The sequence below is a fragment of the Coffea eugenioides genome, chromosome 6, assembly GCF_003713205.1.
Source record: "Coffea eugenioides isolate CCC68of chromosome 6, Ceug_1.0, whole genome shotgun sequence".
In the NCBI taxonomy this organism is placed as follows: Eukaryota; Viridiplantae; Streptophyta; class Magnoliopsida; order Gentianales; family Rubiaceae; genus Coffea; species Coffea eugenioides.
In genome coordinates this window covers 17,583,308-17,608,549 of record NC_040040.1, presented here as the reverse complement: position 1 = coordinate 17,608,549, position 25,242 = coordinate 17,583,308, and the positions used below count along the sequence as shown (strand labels likewise).

Genomic DNA, 25,242 nt, shown 5'->3' with positions numbered 1-25,242 from the left:
TCACTAATAAGAAAAGCTGAAGGACACATGGCACGACCTTACTTGAACAGGATCTGTTCTATAGGCTCGTACCTCTGTGTCCTTGAGTTCTAAGGAGACAGGAAACCAAGTCTGGTGGATGAACTATGACTGCTTGACCAGAGCGTGATTAACAGCTCTTGCAGCCTGGTTGTTGGGCCACAAGTGCGGTAGAGGATCGTTCCTAGCTCTTGCTTTGCCATGGACTAGGGTGGTCTTGCAGTTGTCTGACAGACTCCTCTCCCTCCCTTTTTGTTCGTTTGAATTATTGGTGTTTCAAGCATTTCTTTTTGTTGGTATGAATTATGGTTCAGATTTGCTTGTTAGTAGCTTTTAGTGTGTCAAACTTTTGATCAGATATTCAATACTAATTAATGATGGTTTGGTGGACTATGAATCAGATTTGCAGCTTGGAGGGAGTAACGAAGTATTTGTATCCAACAAGCATTGCAAGCAACAGAAGTGGAATGGAAGTTTATTTCTTTCATTATGAGAAGCATCAACTCAGCTGTACATGTTTGTAGCCTACATAAGCACATCTTGCATGGTTCTGTTCAAGATTTCTAACGTCTGCTGGATGCAATCCGCATAAGGATGTGATCTGTCTCCTGAGACAAAACCGTGAAGAAACCCCTTTGCTTCTATGCAACTCCAACCAGGTAGCTTCATCAAATCTTTGGATTTTATTGTGCTCCTGAAATCTTCAACTTCAAACCACTTCTCTGCACTTGCTTTTATATTGCTGATAAGGGTGTGGTATCCAGCATTATCAGGTTCTAATTCCAGGAGCCTATTTGCTGCATAGTCAGCAACTTTTTTGTCCATGTAAACTCTAGAGGCGGCTAGAAGTGCACCAAAAATCCGACTATCTGGAAAAGGAACCAATTTAAAAATGAGAGCCAGGCCTTCTTTTATCATTCCAGACCGACCTAACATATCGATAATGCAGGTGTAATGGTTCAAATTAGGTTCAACAGAAAATTTTGATCTCATGCAATATAAAATCTGGCAGCCTTCACTTAATAGGCCGGAATGGCTACAAGCAGATAGTATGCTTAAGAAGGTCATGTCGTTTGGCTTTAATCCTTCCTCCACCATTTTCTGAAATAGTTCTAATGCTTGAAGACCCAATCCATGCATTCCATAGCCCTCAATCATTGATGTCCATGCCACAAGGTCTTTACCTACCATTCTGTCAAAGCAAACGCCTGCAGCAGAAAGACTTCCACATCTAAGATACATATTTACGATAGAAGTTTCCAAGGCTGTTGTAGCAGCACCAGAGTCAACAAATGACTTCCTTATAATGTATCCATGTATCCCTTTGCCCAATTGTACTGCCCCCATGTGGGTATAAGCAAGAATAAGAGTTCTCAGTATTTCAGCGCCTGGCCGGACACCTACAAGTAGCATTTGCTTAAACAATGCAATACACTCTTTAAACAGCCCATTTTCAATAAACCCCAGCATCATAGTATTCCAAGTGATAGAGTTTCTGTAATGAACTTCTTGAAATAGCTTAGCAGATATATCCACCTCCCGATGCTTTGCATAGAAATCCAACAAACAAGCCCTCAATTTATCATCAAAAAGTCCCTTCTTCAAAGCTAGACAATGTATTTGTCTACCTTCAAATAGATATCCACGTTCTGCTAACCCTGAAACAAACAGAGTCAACGTCTCGCAGCTAGGATCTACTTCACCAGACATTTGTCGAAAACAACCAATCATCCTCGTAATATCTCCTTTATAAGTGTACAATGACAACATTATATTCCAAGTAACTACATCCCTTTTATCCATTTCTCCAAAAAGAATTTCAGCATCAGAAACACTATCAACGTGAATATACATATTCAGCAGCGAATTTTCCACAGAGCGATCAAGCAATAACCCATTTTTAATGATATATCCATGAAGTTGTCTCCCTTCGACCATACTAGGACATCCTTGCAGCAGGCCTAACATTGTCACTGCATTGGGTTCCACCTCATTTTGCATTTTCCCAAACAATCTGAAAGCCCCGAAAAAATTGTCTTCACGAACGTAAGCCGAAATCATTGCTGTCCAAGAAACAATATCTGTGTCAGGCATTTCATGAAACAACTTGCAAGCATCTCCAAAACGCCCACTTTTACTATAAACCGCAATCATCGTATTACAAAAGTAAACATCACATCCGAAACCCATTTGCATAGCTAAGCCATGAATCGTTTTCCCCAGCCAAAAAGCTTCGAAATCCACCAAGAAAACTGCTTTGCTCATTATTGGAAATGTATAACTGTCATGTTCAACTCCCATTTCTCTCATTTGCTTATAAACCCAAATTGCAAATTCACTAGGTCCTGAATTAACAAGAGATTTCAGAGCCATATTCCACAGAAGAGTAGAATTGGGTCTTTTTATAGACTTTAATATTGCCAATACACTATCAAAATCATCGAAGTTAGTGTATAAAGAAATCAACTTTGCAGCAATTTCGTAGTCGGGTTCATCACAAACAATCCCATTTGAGACTATTAGAGAAGAATGGATTTGTTTTAGGCTTTTAAGGTCTTTACATGAATCAAATTGTGAGGAAAGCGGGATTGTCAGGTGGTGATAATGGCGAAGTTTTAAGAGATTGGTGGGAAGTAAAAGCTCAGAACTTTTATGGGCTGAATGGAGTGGAACTTTGGGATGTGGAAAACAGCATAAATGAAGCGAAAGGATTCCATTGGCACGAAAAGGACGAATCTTGGATGAATTGTGGACAAGCTGTGATTACAATTAGAAGTTGGTTTGACAGTTTTATCTGTCTTTTGAAACCAAAAAAAAGGCGCCTTCTTCATCTTGAATACAACTATATATATGCAAGCAACTGAAGTAAGGTCGAAAAAGAGATGAAGTAAAATAGAGTGGGGCTTTTCCACTTGTCAGCAGAGTTCACTACTATATGAGGCTATTTCTTGAGTGCTATGATTCTAGTTATAAGCAAAAATACAACTTAAAAGAGGCCAAATCAAGAAAATAAGCATCATGGAAAAGCAGAACAGTTTATTGTAAAAAGGAAAGGAAAAAAATAAAGAAATAAAACTGAACTAATAGGAAACGTGAATCAGGGAAAAAGTTTATTATCCTGAAATGGAATATTAAAACGGAACTTGTTGAAAAAGGTCAAGTCAGAGTTCTCTATCAAGATATATAATTGATAAATCATACTATATTTCTTCAGTAAATAAGAGAGGCAAATTTTATATTTCATAACATGTACCACACCTTTTCATCAGGCTAAGCAATTTCCTAGTATTTCATCTATACCCTATGGTACTTTTGATGCTAACATCTTTTCTCAAATATTTAACTAGGCTAACGCTCCTTCCACTGATTTGGCAGTCCTAATGAACAGTGTGTTGAGAGGGATGTAAAGTCCATATATATATATATTTTTTGAGGGTATGTAAAGTCTAAATTCATTGTAGTGTTGCGTACTTGAACTTGTCTTAATTCGACCTATAATTAAATGTTAATTGGGGAATCATATTATCCTTACAATCGAAAAAAGGGGATTAGGGGGTGAAGATAGGATCAACAATGTCATCAGATGGACAAAATTGTGTTTTTTTGTGCACGTTCCACTGCGTTTAATTTCCTGAATTGTGAACAAGAATGAACTTTATCTGTGTCCTTGAGTTGTAAGGAGACAGGAAGCCAAGTCCGGTGGATGAAATATGACCCCTTGACGGGAGCATCCTGCAATCATGGTTCAAAGTTACAGTCGTCGTGACTCAAATCGTTTCACATCGATCTCGACATATCGGTCGCGATTTTGGCGAGATGCAAATTTTTGAAATATTTAATATTCTAAAAATTATTTAAAAAATATGACAAATAAAAATAATAAAATAAATTAGCAAAAATAATAAAAATTCGAGTTGATTCGAAATGACTCGGGGCGATTTGGTCATTTCTATCCATCTCGGAGATATCTCGACCAAGTTCTCGATTACTCGATCCAGTTCTCGACGATTCATTATCTCGAAATCATTTTGTCCCGGTATTGGATCGGAAAGTCCCATTCCGGTGACGACTTGGCCGAGTATTTGAACCATGCCTGCAATTCGGTTTCCAGGCTGCTGGGGCAGTAGAGGATCGATTGTTCCCGGCCTTTGCTTCGGCATCTGCTGGGGTGGTCTGGCGGTTGTCTGACAGACTTCCCCCATTTGTTTACTTTGCAAGTTTCTTTCTGGGTCATCATCAAAGGTAGGAGAAGGCAGGCATTTCCCACAGAAAGCTTACCTTGCAGACTTGCAACAATTTTTGTCCAGGTATTCTTATTAGAAGGCCAAAATAAAATATGTGAATTCCCAACTGCAATTAGGCATTAGCAGGGTTCAACAGCCAACCATAAATTCCTTCTTTACCAAGCTTGTAACATTTCCCCATTAGTGGCTAGTTTTTGGCAAGTGAAAAAAGTGGAAATTTTGGCAAATATACTTACAAGATTGTAAGCATTATCAAGTTACTGGTAATTTCTCAGGCTGTCTGCTGGGAAAATCAACAGCATAGTGAACTCTGGAGATTTTAGCTAACTGTTGTAGGAAATTTAGACAAGCATTAGTAGCTATATAGTTAGGTATGCATCATTGGTTAATGAACCTGTAACAGAGATAATATCCCACCTAAACAGTAGCAAGCATTTTGACTCACTAATGGGGATTTTAGATGCTAGTAAAATCCATCAGTATGTTCAAAAAGTCTACAATCTATTCTCTAAAAGATGACAGAAGAACACTTTCTGAGATTCTTTTAGAAAATGACGAATCAGTATAGAAACAGCTGTATTTGCCGGCAAATGCAAACTGTTTCATAATGCTGAAGATTTTTGCTCTTCAGTTTCAGAAACTTTTTTTGTTTGTTTGATTTTTCCTGAAGAAAGTTTTGATACCAGACATGACGAGAATCCCTACAAAAGATGCATATCTCCATGTTGCATTCTGTGACCGCTTCTATTCAGTAGGGATTTAGATTTCAGTCCATGCAGTTGCTGAGTCCAATTTCTCAGAAAAAGAAAGAAAAAGTTCTTGAACTGCTCACATGAGCAGGGGAGGCAAAATGAAAAAGTACAACAAACATGAGAAAATCAAAGCTTGTGGTCATTTCAAATGTACTTCAGTATCATCCGTAACACAATTCATGGGTGGCAGTCGAAACTCTCTATTGTGGTACAAAATACCAAGTGAAAACCTCCCCACCGAGCCCCCCCCCTCCCCCCTCCTCCTCCTCCTCCCCAAACAAAAGAATGAAATCCCGATGGCCAAAAAACATCTGAGTTTAGCTAATATTACGGATATTTTGACCTGGCTTAACCAATCAAGCTTTGGATGACCGAAGGTAATCAATTCAATCGGCAACAAAAGAAGTACAATCAATGTCTTGCAGTGTTAGTCTACCCATATATAACTCGCTTATATGTTCAGAGCAAAGGGGAATGCATTTCCTATTCAGACTATCATGAATTGAGCCAATCCCTGAATGACAATTTTTTCCATCCATTGCTCTCTCGTTGAGATGGTTTTGCAATAACCGAATCCGGTAGACAGTTGTCTCTGTTCTATCACAGAAATGAGCCACACAACGGTACGGAGGCTCATCAGAAGCCAGTTTAATCAAAGCTGTTGTCAAGGGGCCGTCCACAGGCCAAGGATCCGAGAGATTCTTATCTCCCATCATCTTCACCTCTCTTTCTGTAGGGAAATGAATTTCTTCAGCTCCATCGAGGTCAGACACTTTCAGATCCTTAGTGTAATGCCTCATAGCTTCACGTTTAGTAGATTCATGCTTCTCTGCTAAGGTCAAGATACATGAGAACCTCAGATGGTAAGTTACAACAGTTTTTACCATCTTGAAGTTGTGACAGCAGCAAAAGAAATCAAGCCATCTTCTTCCAATGCCAGCATACCACTTGATGATATCAGTATCTTGAAGAACCATGAGTAAGCTAATTGGCCTAGGACGACCCATATGATTGGTAAAACCAGCCATCTTAACAGCTTTCCTAATCAGTTCTATGGGTGCATCAACTTTAACCCGTAGTGTTGTCAAATCCTTGATAGTTCTTTCAGCATATTTTCGTTCCTCTTCTTCCTCTGCTCTCCTTTCTTCTTCCTCCAATGCCTTCTTCGCTTTCACTGGCTTCAAATACTTGTCGACCTGCTCCTGAAAGTTGTCATAAGCATCCACAAGTTCTTGGGGCAATTGGTCTCTAATCCTTTTCAAGGAGAGGAAATCACCAGCTGACAGCATACGGTGCCATTCCCATCTTTCATCCACAGATTGCAGATACTCTTGCACCATTTCGTCTGCCCAAGTTCTAAAAATCTGGTTTACTTCATTCTCGATCTGAAACTCGAATTTGAACCCATCACTATGTTTTAACTTCTTGTACACATGGCTCATTATTTTCATCCCCAACTTTTTCCTATTTCTCTCCTTAGCATTTCTCAATTCCAAAAGTCTCACTTCTTTCTGCCTGAGGTACTTCTTTCGAGCCCTAATAGCCTTTTCTGATGGAGCTGGATGCAAAACTGAAGGCGTGACAGCCTGAAGTTCCATCCCCAAAAAATCAATCTTCTCAGAAACCGCGCTATGAATAACCGTTCTCCCTCTATCAACCTGCAAACCCAAATGCTCCTCCAAATACTTAATAAACCTACTCTTCAAATCCATAGTCAACATTTTTGTCCCCGATGTGATCACCAATATCTCATCCAGATACCTAACGACATAAATCTTCAACGGCTTATAATGAACGCTGTCAGCTGATCCAGCGACAAGCTCATTAGCCTCAAATTTCGGATTCTCCTTTTTCGTTTTAAGCCGTAATTCTTGAATTTCCTTATCAAAACTATTAAAGTAAATGTTGATCAAAATGCAACTCAATCCACATTCCTGAGGAAACCCTCTACCTAAATAACAACTTCCTAACTCGATCCTAACCACCTTCAATTTAAACAACGTCTTAATCATATCAACCAAATACTCGTCCTTAATTTTCTCCCCTATAATCAGACACAACTTATCAACATGTTTTGCATCAAACATTTCGTTGCTATTAAACGAAACAGTAAACCACCAAGAGGGATTCTCCACAGAGTTCTTTAGATACCGAATCGCGGTATGCCGGCCCATATTCACGCGGCCACCATAAGAAAATGTAACAAATCTATCATCATATACAGTTTCAAGAACCATTCGAATGGCTTCAATCACAACTTTAAGCTTCAAATTGGGAAGAACAAGTGAGTTACCTTTGTGGGACGATGGAGGGATGGTAAAGCAGCAAGAATCAATCTTGAATTGGTTAGTTTTGAGCTGGGACGAGAGTTCTTCAAGGGAGAAGAAATGGGCTGAGACTGAATCAAGAGTAATAGACTCGGGGGAATTGGGCTTGAGATTCTGACAAGCTCTGAAGAGGACTGAAGGGCATGCGACGACTTTCTGGAGGAGGTTGTGGAAGTTGCCATGGCTGTAATTGGAGAGAACTAGGGAATTCAGGTCTGGTTTCGTGAGGGGTTTTGCGGGGTTTGGGTTATGAGCAAAGGAAGTCGTTGAAAAATGGATTCTTGGAGAGAATGGAAATGGGAATTTAGCAGTGGAATGACATCTGGTTATGGAGTTCCTGAAGGTCAGGAGCATTGAACAACAGCACGAGGTATAAAACTGTTTGAAGTATTTTCAATAGTTTTCTTGAAAGTGGTTTTTCTGAGGTTTTTAGTTGTTTGGCTTTTGGGGATTATGGCTGGGTAATTGCTGCGTCAGGTAGGCCAAGGTTGGAACAAAATTAGACCTTTTTAAAAAGAAAACAAATCAATTTTCCAGAATACGTTCGACAAAGAGGTCACGATTCTATTTGACAAATAAGTACATAATTAAATTTGGATTAGTTTTTCATACACTAATTATGCAACAATTTTGTTATACTAATTGCTTTAAGTATCATTAATTTCTAGTCAAATTTGAAATTCTTTTATATGTGTGTGTATGTATATATATATATATATATATATATATATATATTGGCATGCATCTCTATATTGTTAGTATAAAAAGTAATAAAAGAAAAATGTATTCAGTAGTTTAGGTCCGTTTGCGTTAAAGAACATATACATTGACAATTACTGTCGTCCCTTTCAAATAATTCTACACAATTACACTTCTAACCATGAGTTAAAAATATTTGCAGCTCAAAAACCAAGCTGTGTAGTTTTCATGTAACCAAATTGTTGTTTGAATGGCATACAAAAATTTTGTATTGCTTGAATTTATCTGTAACCTGCTTCAATTTGCACGAAAAGTTAATAGATTAATCTTTTATCCACGACCCGTTAAAGTTTTGAAACCATTTAAAATGACAATCTTAGTAAAATAATAGGTTTGATATTTATTTTCTAGCACTGTGTATTTCGTGTTATATCTTTTTATCTATAGTTTTGCATTTTGGCTTGAGTTATAGTTTTTTCTTCCATCTTTCTCATGTTTTAAGGATGTTTCTTGTGATTTAAAATGATGAATTAACCCTTTTGGACCATGATGTACTACTTGAATAGATAACATATTTTTTGTTGTCAATTTTTTTTTTTTTTTTACTTTTATGGAGTATTTGGCCATTTAAGATACTTTTTCTTGGCCTTAAGATGAGTCTTAAATTTTAATAATTCAACAAACTTTCTTAAACAATTTAATAAAAAAAGTACAAAATGATTACGAGGTAGATACAGGTGCAAGAATCACCATAAAATAGGAAGTGACCATTTTTTAGTTTATTTTGATCCAAATACAATAGGATTTTCCTTCTATAATTCAGTTATCCATTTTACGCAGTTTTTCCTCTTCCAATGTATGATTATATTTTTCTTTTTTTTTTGAAGGATTTTTCCCCCAAAAAAAAATTCTTTTCAAGTATTGTTTCTACTAAGTGCTACTTTGAAATCATTAATATCTTTTTTGTTAAATTGTTAGTGTTGACCATTGGTCAAGGGAGGAAAGTGCATAAAAACTAACATTAAGGAAGAAAGTGCAAATGGCACCAAACCTCAGTGCTTTAAAGTTTAAACTCTTTCCTTTCCTTTTTTTTCCTTTTCCATTTTTTGGCTTACATTGCTCGTTAGTACTATTTTTATTTTCTTTCCAATTTTCTTGCGTTCTTGAGGCTTCTTCGCAGGAATGGTAAAATTCAAAGAAAATACGATGAAATCCATCACCCGAATTTTGACAAAACCCAATCCCTTAATAGCAAACTCTCTGCTTCAAAACCTTTTCTCGAGGAGCCATCCGAAGCACAGTTCCAGTTCCACTTCAATCAGAAGCATATCTTCATCGGCATATAACTACACCCAATTGGAATCAGTACCAAAGGAGAGCGTTGACTGTGTGGTAATAGGTGCAGGCGTAGTGGGCATAGCAGTGGCCAGAGAGCTTTCTTTAAAACATGGCAGAGAGGTTCTGGTGGTAGAATCTGGCCCAACGTTTGGTACGGGCACTAGCTCCCGCAACAGTGAGGTCATCCATGCTGGCATCTATTATCCCTTCAATTCTCTCAAGGTTCAGTTTTTATTATCAGTGTTAGTTTTGCATAGTAATTCCCGGAGATATGTACGCTGTATTTGTATACATGAGGCGTGAAGGTGATTCTTGAACAATAGGTGCTTACGTTATTGATTTTGAACAGGAAGATTCGTAGATGTGTAGCTTTCCAATTTGATTCTTTTTTTGTGTGATAAGATGATGGCGGAATAATGAGTATGAGGTAAACTACACTTTGCTATCCTCGCATTCCTGGAGTAATTTTTTTTTTTTTTTTTAAATTTGTATCTTGAACGATTAAACGCGATGGAGTTACTGGTTAAGGAAATTAGACGTATATTACGAGCACTAATTCATCAAATTTGCATTTGTTTCTCTGATTCGGTCTCTTGATTGATTTTCAAAGCCACATGCTTTTAGAAGTCTGTGGAAGCTTCTCAAGCTATTGGTGGTCTTTCATCATATTAACACCTGCTGCTTCAATCAAATTTGTAGTTTCTGGAAAGGTAGAAGAATTTTCTTGTTATTGTTACTTGCTGTGATCAAGAAGATGGAAAAAGTTTAGGATGTAATAGATGTCAGAGAATTTTATGAGAATTTTGAAATAAATTGGTAAAAAGAGCAGCTTGTAGCTCTGAAACAAGCGTTCCAATAGCAGGAACGAGTTTCTGGCAAATAAAATTGGAAAATTGTATAGTTAAATTTCTATAATGATCCCTAGAGGTTTATATGAATGAAAGATTGTAGTCAAAGCATGTTTATAGCAGAGGAGTCTGTAAACAACGTATGTAGTCCTTTTCAAGGAGAATTTTCTTATATAAATGGTATCTATCATGTGAATAAGATTCATTATTTTTGTTAAAGCTTTTCTGCTGCTGGATCCCTTAAAAAGTGAAAAAGAAAAAAAAAAGGTTATCTTGGAAACTTGAGAGTAATTTGAGCTTTTGTTCAGTTTGTGTAACTTAAAGTCAGTTTCATCATTATCATGTCATTTGATATTTTGAAGAAAGAAGCATAGCAGTTGAAGCATGAAAAGGAAGTGAAAGGTGAAATGTATCAGGAAGTAATTAGGCTGCCATATCATCCTTTAAGTTTATCTTTTGGTGCATGAACTTCTTGCCAAATATGCAAGTTTTCAGATCTTCCTGACTATACGCTAGCATGTTTTCCTGATAAATTGATCTCAGGGTGCCGTTGCATAGATATACATATGGCTAACTGTAATGCATATCTTGTAGGCACTTTTTTGTGTGAGAGGAAGGAAATTACTTTATAGATATTGCAAAGAACATGAAATTCCTCACGAACAGGTGGGCAAGCTTATAGTTGCTACTAGGTCCTCTGAGATTCCAAAATTGGATGCTTTGCTGAATCGAGGAATTGAGAATGGTGTTGATGGTCTAAGGTTGATGGAAGGGTATGAGGCTATGAAACTGGAGCCAGAGTTGCATTGTGTAAAAGCTTTGTTATCTCCTGCTTCAGGAATAATTGATACTCATTCGCTTATGCTATCCTTAGTGGTATGACATTCTATGTTCTTCCTCTACATTTATTGGAACTCAGATGGATAACAAGATTAATTAGAGATATATTATGTTCATACCTTGTTAGACTAATATTTTGTGGATCCTCTATGTACCTGTTTCCGAGAGTGTAATTTTGTTGTTTCTCTGGTTTACCATTCCAGAGTTATATATATATAGTGACAGGGATCTCATCTCGACTTGGGTTCAGGGGGAAGCTGAAAGTCATGGAACAACTTTCTCTTACAATGCTTCAGTTATTGGTGGTCATCGTGAAGGAAATAAAATCCAACTTCATATTTCTGAAAGCAGTGCTCTTAAGAGTTGGGATGCAAGTAGTCCATTGCATCCAGAGCTTATTCTTAATCCTAAGCTTGTAGTGAACTCTGCTGGCTTGAGTGCCCCAAGTCTTGCAAGACAATTCTGTGGCCTAGATAGTGGGGTTATCCCTACTCCTTACTATGCTCGTGGTTGCTATTTCACCCTATCAAATGTTAAAACTCCACTTTTCCACCACTTGATTTATCCTATGCCTGAGGATGGTGGCCTAGGAGTACATGTTACTCTAGATTTAAATGGCCAAGTCAAATTTGGTCCTGACGTGGACTGGATAGATTGCATAGATGATATTTCAAGCTTCCTGAATTTGTGAGCAATCCTTTTAAGCTTATTCTTTCACTCTGTTTATATGGTTGAATTGTTCCTCTATCTCATTGATGACTGGTCACCTATAATTGTGCAGTGTGCTATATAGTTTTAAGAAGTTTCTGAATCATTAATTATAAGTTTTCACTGCAAAAAGAACACTGTCTTGAATACTGAACATCTTCTTTAACATAATACTCTTGAATTATTTGGCATAGCTGGCATGTTCCTTTTTTGAGCATATGGAGCCATGATTTGTATGGAAAATTGGCATGATCTAGTATGTGAAAGTGGAAACGTGTGTTCAACTAGAATGGAAGATATAATAGCCCTTCATAATTTGCGATGAATAGGCATTTAGTTGGTGAATGACATGTTTTCTAGCCTTAGGGAAGACAAGAATTTAGTTTGTGAATGACATGTTTTCTAGCGATTTCATGTCCAGAGTTGTTTCCAACCACACAGGTCTTATTCAAATTGATCAGTCTTTTAGCATTTATGAAAATATATGCTAAATGATTTTCAAGTTAAAATCTGCTGTTGTGGTTACTGATGTATAGACACTATTACTCCACATCCAAGTTACTCTTTTTTTGAGCAACCATTTTAGGAAAAGTTTCCTCACCTTAATGGGTTGGGTATCAACCAAGTTTCTTTCTTTTCTTTCTTGTTTTAGCTTTTCCAAAAGATAAGGCTTTTGTGTCTGTGGTCCACAGGCAATGGCAATTTAGTTTTGGATAAAACCTTCTGGCATATGGATGTCTAGAAATGAAACGTAGAAAATAAACCCTACAAGATGAGAACCATGTCCAGAAGCTGAATGAGAAAGTAGGCTAAACTCATTTTGATGGATATCAAAGTGATTGAAATCTCTAAAATTTATAAATGCTTAAGTAGGATCTTACACTGGAAATTGTCCATTTAACAAAGAAACTAGCAGTGCCTTTTATTTGTACCGCTGACATACTGATTCAGCCTTTTCAATTTAGGGTTTTAAGAATGTCATAAGTCAATACAACACGAGCCAAAGCACTTTTTTAGTGGTCAAATATAGGAATTTCTGGTGCGATTTTAATTGTTCAAGTTGCTGCTTGTCAATAAGGATCTTAGTTACCATGTTTGGTCATTATATACATGTTTTGCAGGTTTGATTACTCTGTTTGTAAAGATCGGTCAAAGCGGTTCTACCCAGAAATAAGAAAATACTACCCAAACCTCAAGGATGGATCTCTGGAGCCAGGTTATTCTGGTATCCGACCTAAAGTTTCTGGTCCCAAACAGGTCCCTGCTGATTTTTTTGTACAGGTAATTTCATACTTGTTGCTTTGTGTGTCTAGCTCTACTTTATATTGTCTACTGAACCCTCCTGTATCGGATTAGATGTTATAGAAACATGTTGCTTGGTTGGTCAACTGAAAAAGACTAAGACCTTTGGTGATCCCAATCAACACTGCTTATTGAAGTGGCATGAATTTTGGGATTCGTGTGCTGGGGATTCCTATTTGTCTGCATAGTGCCTGAGTTTTGTTCATTACAAAGTTGTTGTCACAATCTGGAGCAAAAGAAAACAAGAAAAATCTCATTCTCCTAAATTTCATTCTATTTACTGCAAAAAAGTCAGTGTAACGTAACTCTTTTGTTATCTGCAAGATTGTTAGCCATGTAACACTGTATTGTCTCCTAATTTTAAGTTCTTTTTTGTACTTAAATTTGTTTGAACAAGCACTTTTGCAGGGGGAGGACATTCATGGCATCACTGGTCTGGTAAACTTGTTTGGTATTGAGTCTCCTGGACTTACTGCAAGCATGGCTATTGCAGAGGATGTTGCTGCCAAATTGATAACAAACTAAGAGAAGCCTCACTTCAGTGTCAGATATACCACTTTGTGCATACCATGATTTTGGAACCAGCAGAGTTTGTTTTTACCATGATAATCAAGGGTATACTTAGATATGTGCGACTTCTCGCACACATTTAGGTTTATCCGACTTTGTAATATCAAAGACTAATTAATCTGCTGCTCTAAATTCGATCGAAAGTAACGGTCATGTTGGCAGGCTTGTTCGTCTCGCAGAAAACAGGCATATCATTCTTATCAGTGGATTTATGGTACATCACGGATGGTTGCTGGGCAGGTTTGACTTGTCATATCCACCAAAAGTGTCCTTTTCCTTTTTGGTCTTGTTCTTGATAGCTTTAGATTTTATAAAATCTAATTATAGAAACTGATTGTGGACAATAATCAAAATCAGCAACAGAATACAAAAGCAATTGAGAACATCATAAAAATTGATTATTCAAAATCAGAATCTGTAATCAGGTAAAATAATCAATTGAGAACAAGCCCTTGACTGATTCTACTCAAGAAGCACTAAGATGAATGAAGAAAAAACTTAGATTATTTAATTTTGGTTTATGACACTTTTTCCTCAAGAATGGGTATGTTTACTAAAGGACAATGGACGGATGAAGCACTTGCCAATTTCTAAATTCACGTATAAGCCCCTCAAGCAGCTTACTACAGTACGTGGAAATATAGTTGCAAAGAACTTTTGAGCTTCTAATAATTAGCATAACACATTTACTCAATATAACAAGAACGACAATAATGGCAAGACAACTTGGCAATACAAAATTACCCATGTTAAACCCAGCAGACACAGCCCCAGACTTTCCAAAAATTGTTGAGGACAACTCCAATGGCCAAATAAAATTGTTGAGGACAACTCCAATGGCCAAAACATTTGCCAGTGCAATATTTTTTCGGCAGTCTGTAAAACTGTTACGGAGGAGTTAATTCTAATCCTCTTCAACTAGGCTTTTTGTCTGAGCGCTATAATCCCGAACATATAAATCCTAATAGAAGATAAAAAGACAAAAGACCAAAAAAAAAGGACCGAATACCAAACATTAACAAGTTTTTAAAGACTCAGGTCATTGAGCATAGATATGGTGGAGCTTTATCAGTAGCAATTTTTTGATACAGCACAGAACAAAGTATGCTCTTAAAAGACCAATTGATAATACACAAAAGATCCTGAAAAGCTGGATGATTTCTACACCACCTTTAAACATCCAATCAAGCAGCCAAATATCCTCACTCATTCATTAACCTTATGTAAGCATTTGCATGTCTAAGCAGCAGCTGGAAAGAACAGAATTGCAAACTGCAATAATGAACAACATCTCGCAAAACTGCAGGTCTGTCAGAAGTACTCACATCCAGAATGATTTGTACAGCCTGGCTAAACAGCTCTTTGACAGGGTCATCATCATCAGTCCTAATTTCATGAGATATACAAGCTTGTCCTCTTCAGCGTTTTCTTTCAGCACGCCACTTGTACACTGGTTTGCTGGTTGGACAGACTATCTCATCTTCACGAAGTTTCCGCTTCCTACCCTTTTTCTGCTCAAACATTAGGATTGGTCTCACAATAAAGCAGAAAAGGACAAAAACAGTAAGAGGAACCAAATGCAAGGTTATAAGACCATACCTGTAATTCCTTTTTCAAGGCCATGTCCATGTACAATTTCTCTAAATCATTAACTCTGCTTTTTCTTGCCTCCAATTCCCGATAAGAAGCAGCTGTCTTCCTGCATGCCAAGAATGTCAATAGGGAGAAATATCAGAGAAAACACAATCATGGACTAACTTCTTGAAATACAGATTGAGCTAGAAGATAAAGCAATTCATATAATAGACCAAGCAGCGAACTCCCCCAATTGAAATATTTAAAGATGGAGTGGCAGCAAAGACAATGATTCTAGAAACTAGAAATTGCAGTACTTCCTGCCTTCAATCCCAGTAAAAAAGTCCAATATTTAACAAACAAAGCAACAATATCTCAACCAACTCAATGGCCCAATACATGATGCTTAATGAGCAACCAGTCATCAACAGTGAGACTCAAAGCCCATGTATAACTTAAAAATCTCTAAAACTGACTATTTATACTGCACCAAAGATCAGAATGAGATGACTAACACAATAGAAAGGCTCTTAGACCGACTATTGCACAGGGAAGGCATTGTTGAGGAAGAAGCCAATTTCCGTTGTGTAAATGTCTCAGTTGGAGAAGCTATCTTCCAGGCTTTCACTCTTTTAGACTTCATGCATCTCCTTCCCAACAACAGGTAGGCCTTTTCTGTTTTCTTTACTCCCACCCAGCAAATTTACCCAATTATTTTTTCAGGAAAACTACTTTTGATAAGTTAATACTCTACCTCTAATATGAAAAAAGCGGGTGATCAAATCCATGGCAATGTGGCAGCTCATGTCCAACGCGCCTTTAAATTCTCTTTATTAAACGAAAAAATAACTCATTTTCCCAACTAGCTCACTACTTTAAACTCTATCAGATTATCGGTAGTCAACGTCACTGAAGCAACTCGCACCTAATTTAGCAAAGGGCTTAAATAAATAATTCAATTTAGGGGCTTATTTATAAATTTTTCACACTAAGAGATCAAAAGTTTATTCTAAGCAAAGTTTAGTCTCGCAAGAAGACACTCAATTTGTTGTTCTAGAAGGAAGCATATCCAATTGAATTATAATATTTACAAAAAGCAGATGAACTGCAGGCAGAAATAATAATCTGAAGAAATCAGCTTGATAAAATATTTTACCGCTTCACATGATCGGGCAAATTCTCATCAATAGACACTTGTGTATGTGCAGACTTTTTCAACTGCAACTCATTTGCCTCTTCCCTGTCAAAGAAAGAAAGCCCCAAGACATTGGAATTCATGTTTCAAAGAAAGTTTACTTGCATATACATTTTCTTTTACACATTCATGTAAATTGCATTAAAATCACCTACAGCACTAGCCGGAGAAGCATAGATAGAAGAGCAATTGCTAACCTATCTTCAGCATAGTACACATGTCCCTTTGATGACCGATTATCCAGCGAATGTAATATTGCGGCGTGTTTTTCAATTTTCTGCACCAAAAATTCAACTTTTTCAATACATGCAATGCATAAGCACAAGAGCACTATGAACAAATAAAATTTCACCATTAAAATACGAAACCTTTTTCTCACTCTGAATTTTCTGCATAATGTAGCCCATATCTTGGGTTTTCATCAACAGAAGCTCCTCAAGAGTATACTTATTAGCCTCGCTCCTTCAAAAGCCATTTACAAGTCAAATTTTGTCACACACAAAGAATCCCCAAAAAAAATTGTACTAATGATAATAAATGTACAATCAGTGGAGTCAATGCATCACTTACTCAGTCCTATGAACTCCACCAACAGTTCTTGTTTTGACCATCTTAAAGTAGAATTCATCTGGGTTCCTAAATGCTGCTTTTTCTTTGAGTTTCTGTTATTCCAGAAAGGAAAAGAAAAGAAAAACAAAACCACCTCAGATCATAAAGCTACAAAGTCACTCAATCGTCCAATGCTCAATCAGCAATAACCAAACACACAATTCCATTTCACCCACGTTTAAAATTTCAAATTTGTGTAATAAACATATATATATATATATATATATAGTATGGCTGTTGGAGTCTACATATGCAGCTTCCATACACCTAAGATTTAGGACCAACGTCCAAATCCTGTAAAATGGTACACAAGGACACTGTTCTTGTACACCTTTAACTGAATCATGTAGGCAAATTCTTCCACAATTTGACAACTCAAATGGTAAAGCCACAAATTGCAAACCAGATTCCATACAATCTGAAGTTGTATACCTGTAAAGCTTGCTCCTTTTTATGGTAAGCCTTGGCTCGAACAACATAATCCTTGTGCTTTTCAAGAAGCCCAAATTTTTTCCTAACTTCCCTGCAACATATTCATAAACATTACTCCGCAAATTACACAATCATAAGAAAATCCCAAAAAAAAAGAACGAAAAAATTAGCACCGAAATAGGATTGAAAGTACTTACGGCTGAGCCCGTTCTTTGTGAGCTCTCCGCGGAAGCGCATTCCTCAGAGACGACATCTTTAATTGCTAATTAAGAATAAAAAATATTGGATGAAACCCTAATTTGTTAGCTCGTGCCTTACTTAATTGCTGGCTTCAATCGAATTCGACAAGTAAAACCCTAATTCGATATTTTAGGGTTTTTGTTTTACTTCCACCTAGCCTGAATGAAGCGAAGCTGCAGCTCCTATGGCGGTGATTGGAAGTTTGGAGAGTGTCTCATTCATTGGGCTTAACCTCTGGGTTATTGGGCTGGTTAGTTGGGCTTCATTATTTTGTGTGGTGCATTTTGTTAATACAGCAGGAGTTTTTTTTATACCTCTCTGTTTTTTTTTTCGCAAGTTAAAGGTTTTAAATTTGATACCTCTTAGTTATAATTTTTTCCATTTTACCAACAAACGTCTCCCCCTGATATATCAAGAGTTTTCTTTCCTATTATTCCGGCTTTTTTTTAATTAATTGAGTAGAGGATGTATATGATGTTAATCAATAGGAAACTTTTTGTAGGAAACTTTTTGAAGGATGATAGTGTCTTAAATTTGATAATCAATGTTAATTTAATTATTTAGACAGAGTCGGAACTCAATTTAATTAAAGTTATTATATAGTACTGTGATGGTTTTATTAAGGAGATTAAATTTTAATAATTGATTGATTTAATAGGTAATATTCTAAAAAAATTATCATTTCCATTTTTTTTTTATTGATAAGAAAATCTGCAGCCGCTACCTGAGAGTACGCACTTGGTAAATAAACAAAAAAAAATCCAAAATTTCATATTTGTGGTGATCTGCTCCTTTTCTTTAGGCCCGGATCTAATAGTTTTGATGAGCTTATTCATTCTTATTTATTTCTATACTCCTCTGGGCAGCAATGATACTTGAAATCTGATTAATAGGCACAAGACAACTATTACGAATTTGAAAATTCTATTCACGAAGATGACAAGCAAACGAGTTCATTGGTAAAAAAAAAAAAAAAAAAGGTTCACAATTTAAAACTTATATTCATCAATTTGCAAGTTACAGTATCAATATGGTTGGCGGTCTAAAACAATGCTTGAGCCCAAGTTAAAAGATGAATGCGGGCCTGCATCATAATTTGAAATCCAATTAAAGCAATATTTGGAATAAAGGGGATTCAATCCAAACCCTTCAATTTTAAATCCATGCCTTTGATGATGATGATTTATTTGATATATTATTTGGAATAAATAATTATTGTAACACTTTTTGTGACGTAATGTATATGAGATAAAAATGTGAGTTGAAAAACGTGTTTATAGTACAAGCAAAATATTATTTAAGACAACTCAACTATCTAAACACAACGTATAAAGCATGAATTTAGAATGGCCTGATGTCGTCTTTTAACGATAATAAGTGTGTTAAGATTTAACTTCAAAATACAAGAAAAGAGTAACATTTTGTTCAACTGTGTTGTTTGTTCTTTTATTTTTTTATTTTCTTCTGCCTGTGAAATTAAGGAGGATATTGCGTTTCAAGGGATTACCATTTCTCAAGATTTTAAGAGGAGCAATATTAACACGATTAGAGTTTAGGGTTTAGGGTTTAGGGACACGTTATGCTAACTAGCGCTTTAGTCTTTTTGACACAAGTCCAGTACATAATCTTCTCTACAAACTACAAGAATCATAACACTTTGAATCATAACTACCCATCACTTCCATCAGTTGGTCTGAGAAAATGCACTGCATTGGGATTCTAATTCTAGCTAGTTCAATTTATTTTCGATACTACTACTATAACAGAGAACCAAAAATAGAGAACCTTGTTTAATCATTGATCTCATGATTTCCTCAAGTGGGAATGAATTCATATATAGCTCAAAAAAGTCTTTGAATCGCTTTGAATTCATCTATATGATTATCTAATCATATTAAAAAGCCACATATTGGCTTTTTCCAACGACAGAAACTTGACTTCTTGGTAGTAAGTCTTTTTACTGGTACCTGTTCAAAATTTTACCAGCTGGGCAAGCAGGATTTCAATCAATATAAAACCTAAACTTGTCTGCCAATCCACCCTGCCAAATGCATAAACTTGTTAGTGGTGGCAGGGTGGATTGGCTTCTGTTTGACGTTGCCTGTGGTCCTTATGATTTTGTACACTCCAGGGTCGGCCAAACTTTTATTCTTTTCAATTAGAGACAATAATTAAACACCCTACATGTGATCAACATTACCCAATAAATGAGAGTAGATTGCCTAACATTAGGCTCAATCTACAAGTCGAAAAGGTTTTGATCTGATAGCTAAGGTTGAAACCCTATAAATTAAAGTTTTCAGGCTCAAATCACCTGTTTCTCTCTTCATTTCTTAAATTTCACCTCTCCTCTGATAGAGAAAAAAAAATTAGATTCAAACTACTAAATAAGGAAATTGCCTCAAACTTGAACCCAAAAGTTGCCACATAATAGTATAGAAACTTTTACATTATTAGGATTGATTAAATGTGCCCTAAATTTGCTTGTGCTCGTTCATGCATTTTCTCAGGCAACACTTCAACCGCAGGATAAGCAGCATAACAATTGAACTTGATGATGAAGATATGGTATATGCACTATCCAGCTTTATAGAATATAGAAGTGCATTCTTTGATTTTGTGATTCACTACAAAGCACCAGATACATCCGCAGAGGTAATTACAACAGTTATGATTAGTAGCTCTCAGAATAGGAAAATAAGAAATGTTCCAGACGCTATGACTTTGAAAGTTATGTTAGCTACTAATTTTCCGAGTCTATGTCATTTCATCTCCTTATTCATATCTCGAATGATACAAAAGAATGATTGAATGAGAGAGTTTTAGGTATTCCCACTGTCAAATTTTTGGATACTTTCATGATTCTTTAAAATTCTAAAAAGACGTAAAGTAACGACTGAGAGATTTCTAAATATATAAATATATAAACACACATTGATAATGTATATACTATTACGATTGAATACATGGTATATATGTAAAATTTAGGCTTTAATTTCAAATTCAGACTATGTATTATGTATCCAATAATAATAGTGTATCCACTGTCAGTATATAGAAGATTAATCATAACTTAAATTCAAAAGAAAAGAAGTTTCAAAAAGAAAAGAAGTTTCAAGTGAAGTCCCTGTTGTCCATGGAGAAAAGATCGAATGCCAGTCAAAATACTATCAAAACACCACACATTGGAATAAACGCCTCTTTGGAGAGTTTTCATTTGTGAAAAACAGTGGACTTGTTCATAGTTTTTCTAGACAAGATTGCAAAAAATTGAATCAAAAACTCTCCAGTTTACGCACATAGCCAAAAATTTTAAAGACCCCTTTGTTTTTTTCCAATCAAGATCTGTTGTTTTCTGTTCAAGTATTTGTTATAATAGTGGAGACATGTTAACATCAAATTATGCAAATAGCCCAAACAAAAACAACACTTCACCATCACTTCACGCCAGACTGCCCAAATGCTTCTCCACGGAAAAAGTGTCCAAAATGGTCCAGAGTGAGTGATGTATTATTGGTTAATTTTTGTCCAGAGCGACAGGCATTTGGATTATTGATCTGAGAGGACGGATGACTTGCACAAATTTAACAGTTGTTTTTGTTTTGGCTTTTGTTGTGAATAGGATAAGATGAACACGCAATTCTCAATTGATTTAGACAGAGGATATAATGAAACACAAAGGGTTTTCTCTAAGAATTTGAAAAATGCTGAGCCACATTCTAGGGATAATTTCAGAAATGTTCAAGGTTCTAAGAATTTCACTTGGCACTTTCGGGATTTTGAACGTTACACTTACCTCTCTTATTTGAGTTTTGATGCAACAAATTCTGCCCACCTATATACACAAAAGAACCATATAAAATGTGAAAAACTTTTTCATCCCGAATATCGTTGCATGGCTCGTTACAAATTTTTCATAACAAAAATCACTAAAATTTTACTTGAAAATGAAGAAGAAGAATATGGTCATTTGGTTGCAAAATGGATCTAGAAGGTTGATTAGGTTACAGGAAGCTAGACAAGTTATAAGCAAGCCATTGAGAAAATTATATATAATTATTGATGCTTGAAAATATTTAGGCCAACAAGAAGTTGAAATAGCGAGTTTAAAATTAGAAAACAACTTTATATTGTTAAAGAAAAAAGGAGAAAAATTAATCTTCATTGCCAATAATGTGCCAAGTCACACAATCATATTCCGGAACCTCAGATCAGACTTCATAGCATGTAAAAAATATTGTAATGTCTTTGTCCATGTAAAATGTGGTATTTTTATTAAGTATTTCAAGACACAAGATTCAAAATTGTAACCCTCTAAATAATGACCCTCATCTAAACTCTTTGCAATAAAAAATCAGTAATTTCTCAAGACAATCTTCTCTCCTCTTTTTTCAGCATTTCAAATCATTTTTTGTTTGAAATTTGTTATATTGATTTTTAATGAGTTATGTGAGGGCAAATTGGAAAAATAACACATTTTAGATTTTACACTAACGTATATATGTAAATGATTCAAGTTTGTTACATTGAAAATCAAGAGGGGAGGCTAGTGTAATATTAGAAACCTCATAAGTGCCAAGTTCAAATGTCTGAAATTTTAGAGGAGGTTTCTAAAATCATTCCTAATTATTGCAGTACTAGAAATGAAGATTAATGAAATTGACCTATATCAAGAAATCAAGAATCTTATCTCTCTTGCATCAGCGCATGGCTCCAATAAAATCCTCATACTATCCTCCTCGTGATGTGGTAATAGCAAGGTTTGTAAAATCGGGATTCTACGTAGGATCGATTTTAGTTTCACAGGATCGGATCGTAGAATCGTAATATCCTACCAAAAGCTCCTAATTGCAATTAAAGGTTGCAATTCTTTGATAAATTACAAATTAAATATACCACAAATATTTTCATTTACTTGCAAAATGGAGCTTCGTATTTCACAAATTTACAAAAAAAATGTAGGATCATACGATCCTACCGATCCTACGATCCTGCTACGATTCTATGCGATCCTACAGAGATTAATATGATTTGCGACTCTGAATACGATCCGGAACGATTTTGGTTATCCGGATCGTAGGATCGTACGATCCTACGATCCGGATCGCGATTTTGACAACTATGGGTAATAGTGAGGAAATTACGGTAGATGACGAGTAAAATAATTTGTTGGCAAATTAGCCTACAAGCTACAAACGATATCTTCCACCTGAAAAAAGGAAAAAAAAAAAAAAAAAAAAAGGTTGTAACCAGTATCCATCAAGTTGCAAAATTGCAAGTTGCGGCGTCCAACTTGCCGATCCATAGCCTTGTGGGCCTAGGACGCTTATAGAAAGTGTTTATGGGCCTCATATCGAACTTGTTGTCCTTTTCACTTCTAGTGGCTGTGGAACTAAAAGAGGAATTTACGCTTCCAGTGATACAAAAGATTAATTTTTTGTATAATGCTACGGTCCCTTTTGCAGTACGGCACCCATGATTTTAATCCATTCACATCTTTTCATATCATTTAGTAATTTAAACTTTTGAAATAATTCAAGAGTTGATAACTCTTATTCTATGACCGACGGTGAACTTAATCTCATCAGTACAGTACCATAAAGGGACTGTAGAACTCCCTTAATTTTTTTTTTTAGCTAATATTCAAGATTAATTTAGCCATTGAAGCAATTTTAGAGGGACAGCATTAACTTATGCATAAACCTTTCCTACGTGACCGTGGACCGTGTATAAACTAGTTAGTTTAGATGTATGTCACACATGCAAAATTTATGATTCAAATTCAATTTCAGCACATTTGTCATGTATTGAGATTCAACCATATATATATACTAACAGTGTGTTTACACATGGACATATCAAATCTTAACATAATGAATTAATCTTTTTTTATATTAACAGTGTATATATTAGCAGATCTGAATGCATGATACATGTATAAATTTTGAATTCAAACTTTAAGTTTTAAATATAATAGCATGCATCTAGAATTGCTAGTGTATCCAGTGTCAGCATTGGAAAATTTATTCTAGCATAATTAGACTTAATTGCTTCAATTCAAGATCTCATTTGCTTGCGAATCAACGCGATGACACTGAAGATTAGGCTTTGATTTCAAGTATCCCTCAATTTGTGGAACTACAACCTGTGCATGCTTTTGTGTTTGTCTTCACTTTAAATATTTCGATTCTGTTTTTCCATGGCTTCAAATTCTGTCACTTCATGTCTCCCATCACTTCGATCTGTTAGTCTGAAAACTACATAACCATGGGATTGTGATTCTTAGCTAGTTCAGTTTTCAATGTTGATGGAGAACCAAAATAACCTTGTTAACACATTATTGATCTCACGATTTCTTTAAGTGGGAATTAGTTCATCGATCAGAAAAGCCATTCAATCTCTCCAAAGCTCATTGGAAGGTACATTTCCTATTCCTACAATGGCAACTTGACTTCTTGGTAGAAGTCCCTTTACTAGTATCTGTTCAAATTTTACCAACTTGGCAAGTTGGATTCCAATTGATAGAATGAATACCAGTTAAACACACCAAAACAAGTGGTGATAGGGTGGACTGGCATTTGTTTGACGTTGTCTGTAGTCCTTACAATTTTTTACACTCTAAGGTCGGCCAAATGAACTTCCAACCTTTATTTCAATTGAATTTGGTTCTTCAACTCGTTCTGCATGCCAAAATTTGCTTGTGCATGTTCATGCATGTAGTCAGCCAACACTTCACCCACAGGATAAGCAGTAGCGCAATCGGACTAGATCACGAGCATATGAGATTTGCAGTATCCACCTTTTTGAATATAGAAGGGCATCTTTTGATTTTTGTGATTTTGTACAACAAAGCATGTACATCTGCAGAGATTTTTTTTTTTATTACTTAAAAGTTTCCTTTAGCAAGGAGAGGATAAAATTTAGAAAGTGTGGAGGGAGAATGGGGATTTCAACCGCACCTGCAGAGATTGTTACAGCATTTATCTTAATATTTGTGACAATATAAATTAGTAGCTCTAAGAATTATGCTATTACTTTGATTTGATACATAATGGTCATTAATTCACTCCCATTAATGTTTTTTATATGCAAAAAGAAAATGTGAAAAACAAAGTTAAAAAATTGTGCATCTGCTCAAGAGCTTAGGATAGAAAATAGAGGAAACACTATACAATAGCATTAATTATTTCTAGAAGTTAATTACCTGTTAATTTAAACTTATCAAACATATGTGTAGCTAGCAACTTTTCATCACTAAAGTTCACTAACCAAAACATTTGCCTTTGTCAAAATTTGGTGCCGAAAGGATCTGATTTCTTGCATTTCTGTTCTTTTCTACTCCCTCCATCCCACTTTGATAGTCCAGTTTTCCTTTTTCGTCTGTCCCAAATTGTAGTCCACTTTCCAATTGAAGAATGTAGTTATTTTTTAATTTTTCTAAAAGACCCTTATTCAATATAGGTTGTTATTAGTATAAACTACTTCCTCCGTCCCACTTTGATAGTCCTGTTTCCTTTTTCGTCTATCCCAAATTGTAGTCCACTT

General features: G+C 35.8%; 4 protein-coding genes and 1 non-coding gene across 7 annotated transcripts; 2 read left to right on the top strand and 3 right to left on the bottom strand.

The window, feature by feature from the left end:
* The first annotated feature begins 32 nt into the window (after positions 1–32).
* On the top strand, positions 33–255 carry LOC113776596. The gene has a single exon (XR_003469086.1). It is a non-coding gene; the product is annotated as a small nucleolar RNA U3 (small nucleolar RNA).
* Positions 256–543: 288 nt separating this feature from the next.
* Positions 544–2,391, bottom strand: LOC113773728 (pentatricopeptide repeat-containing protein At4g35130, chloroplastic-like). The gene has a single exon (XM_027318349.1). It carries the CDS (start codon positions 2,389–2,391, stop codon positions 544–546), a length of 1,848 nt encoding a protein of 615 aa, XP_027174150.1.
* Positions 2,392–5,382: 2,991 nt separating this feature from the next.
* Positions 5,383–7,701, bottom strand: LOC113775432 (nuclear intron maturase 3, mitochondrial). Its single transcript, XM_027320312.1, has one exon. It carries the CDS (start codon positions 7,693–7,695, stop codon positions 5,401–5,403), a length of 2,295 nt encoding a protein of 764 aa, XP_027176113.1. The 5' UTR covers positions 7,696–7,701; the 3' UTR covers positions 5,383–5,400.
* Positions 7,702–9,157: 1,456 nt separating this feature from the next.
* Positions 9,158–13,922, top strand: LOC113775894 (L-2-hydroxyglutarate dehydrogenase, mitochondrial). Of its 3 annotated transcripts, none has more exons than XM_027320940.1 (5): positions 9,158–9,558; positions 10,821–11,102; positions 11,317–11,753; positions 12,896–13,055; positions 13,485–13,922. In XM_027320940.1, the coding sequence occupies exons 1-5, from the start codon at positions 9,223–9,225 to the stop codon at positions 13,599–13,601; spliced, it is 1,332 nt and encodes a 443-aa protein (XP_027176741.1). In that variant the 5' UTR covers positions 9,158–9,222; the 3' UTR covers positions 13,602–13,922. The 3 variants fall into 3 exon arrangements, with proteins under 3 accessions (XP_027176741.1, XP_027176740.1, XP_027176742.1); XM_027320939.1 differs by having other exon boundaries at positions 9,158–9,600; XM_027320941.1 differs by lacking the exon at positions 13,485–13,922 and adding an exon at positions 13,131–13,478 and having other exon boundaries at positions 9,158–9,600.
* A 739-nt stretch (positions 13,923–14,661) lies between these two features.
* LOC113775212 (probable U3 small nucleolar RNA-associated protein 11) lies at positions 14,662–17,897 on the bottom strand. The gene is made up of 8 exons (XM_027319990.1): positions 17,655–17,897; positions 17,458–17,548; positions 16,987–17,078; positions 16,785–16,878; positions 16,614–16,693; positions 16,378–16,461; positions 15,246–15,345; positions 14,662–15,157 (listed from the first exon to the last, which is right to left on the bottom strand). The coding sequence occupies exons 1-8, from the start codon at positions 17,708–17,710 to the stop codon at positions 15,065–15,067; spliced, it is 690 nt and encodes a 229-aa protein (XP_027175791.1). The 5' UTR covers positions 17,711–17,897; the 3' UTR covers positions 14,662–15,064.
* Between the last annotated feature and the right edge of the window lie 7,345 nt (positions 17,898–25,242).

Bases quoted from the DNA above. Each gene is read 5' to 3' on its own strand.
- LOC113773728 (XM_027318349.1), bottom strand. From the start codon at position 2,391: ATGGCTCTGAAATCTCTTGTTAATTCAGGACCTAGTGAATTTGCAATT.
- LOC113775432 (XM_027320312.1), bottom strand. From the start codon at position 7,695: ATGCTCCTGACCTTCAGGAACTCCATAACCAGATGTCATTCCACTGCT.
- LOC113775894 (XM_027320939.1), top strand. From the start codon at position 9,223: ATGGTAAAATTCAAAGAAAATACGATGAAATCCATCACCCGAATTTTG. The intron at 11,103-11,316 runs GTATGACATTCT...ACTTGGGTTCAG, and splicing joins CGCTTATGCTATCCTTAGTG to GGGGAAGCTGAAAGTCATGG. The intron at 11,754-12,895 runs GTGAGCAATCCT...CATGTTTTGCAG, and splicing joins ATTTCAAGCTTCCTGAATTT to GTTTGATTACTCTGTTTGTA.
- LOC113775212 (XM_027319990.1), bottom strand. From the start codon at position 17,710: ATGTCGTCTCTGAGGAATGCGCTTCCGCGGAGAGCTCACAAAGAACGG. The intron at 16,694-16,784 runs GTTTCGTATTTT...TTTTTGGTGCAG, and splicing joins AAATTCAGAGTGAGAAAAAG to AAAATTGAAAAACACGCCGC. The intron at 15,346-16,377 runs GTAAAATATTTT...CTTGGCATGCAG, and splicing joins TTGCCCGATCATGTGAAGCG to GAAGACAGCTGCTTCTTATC.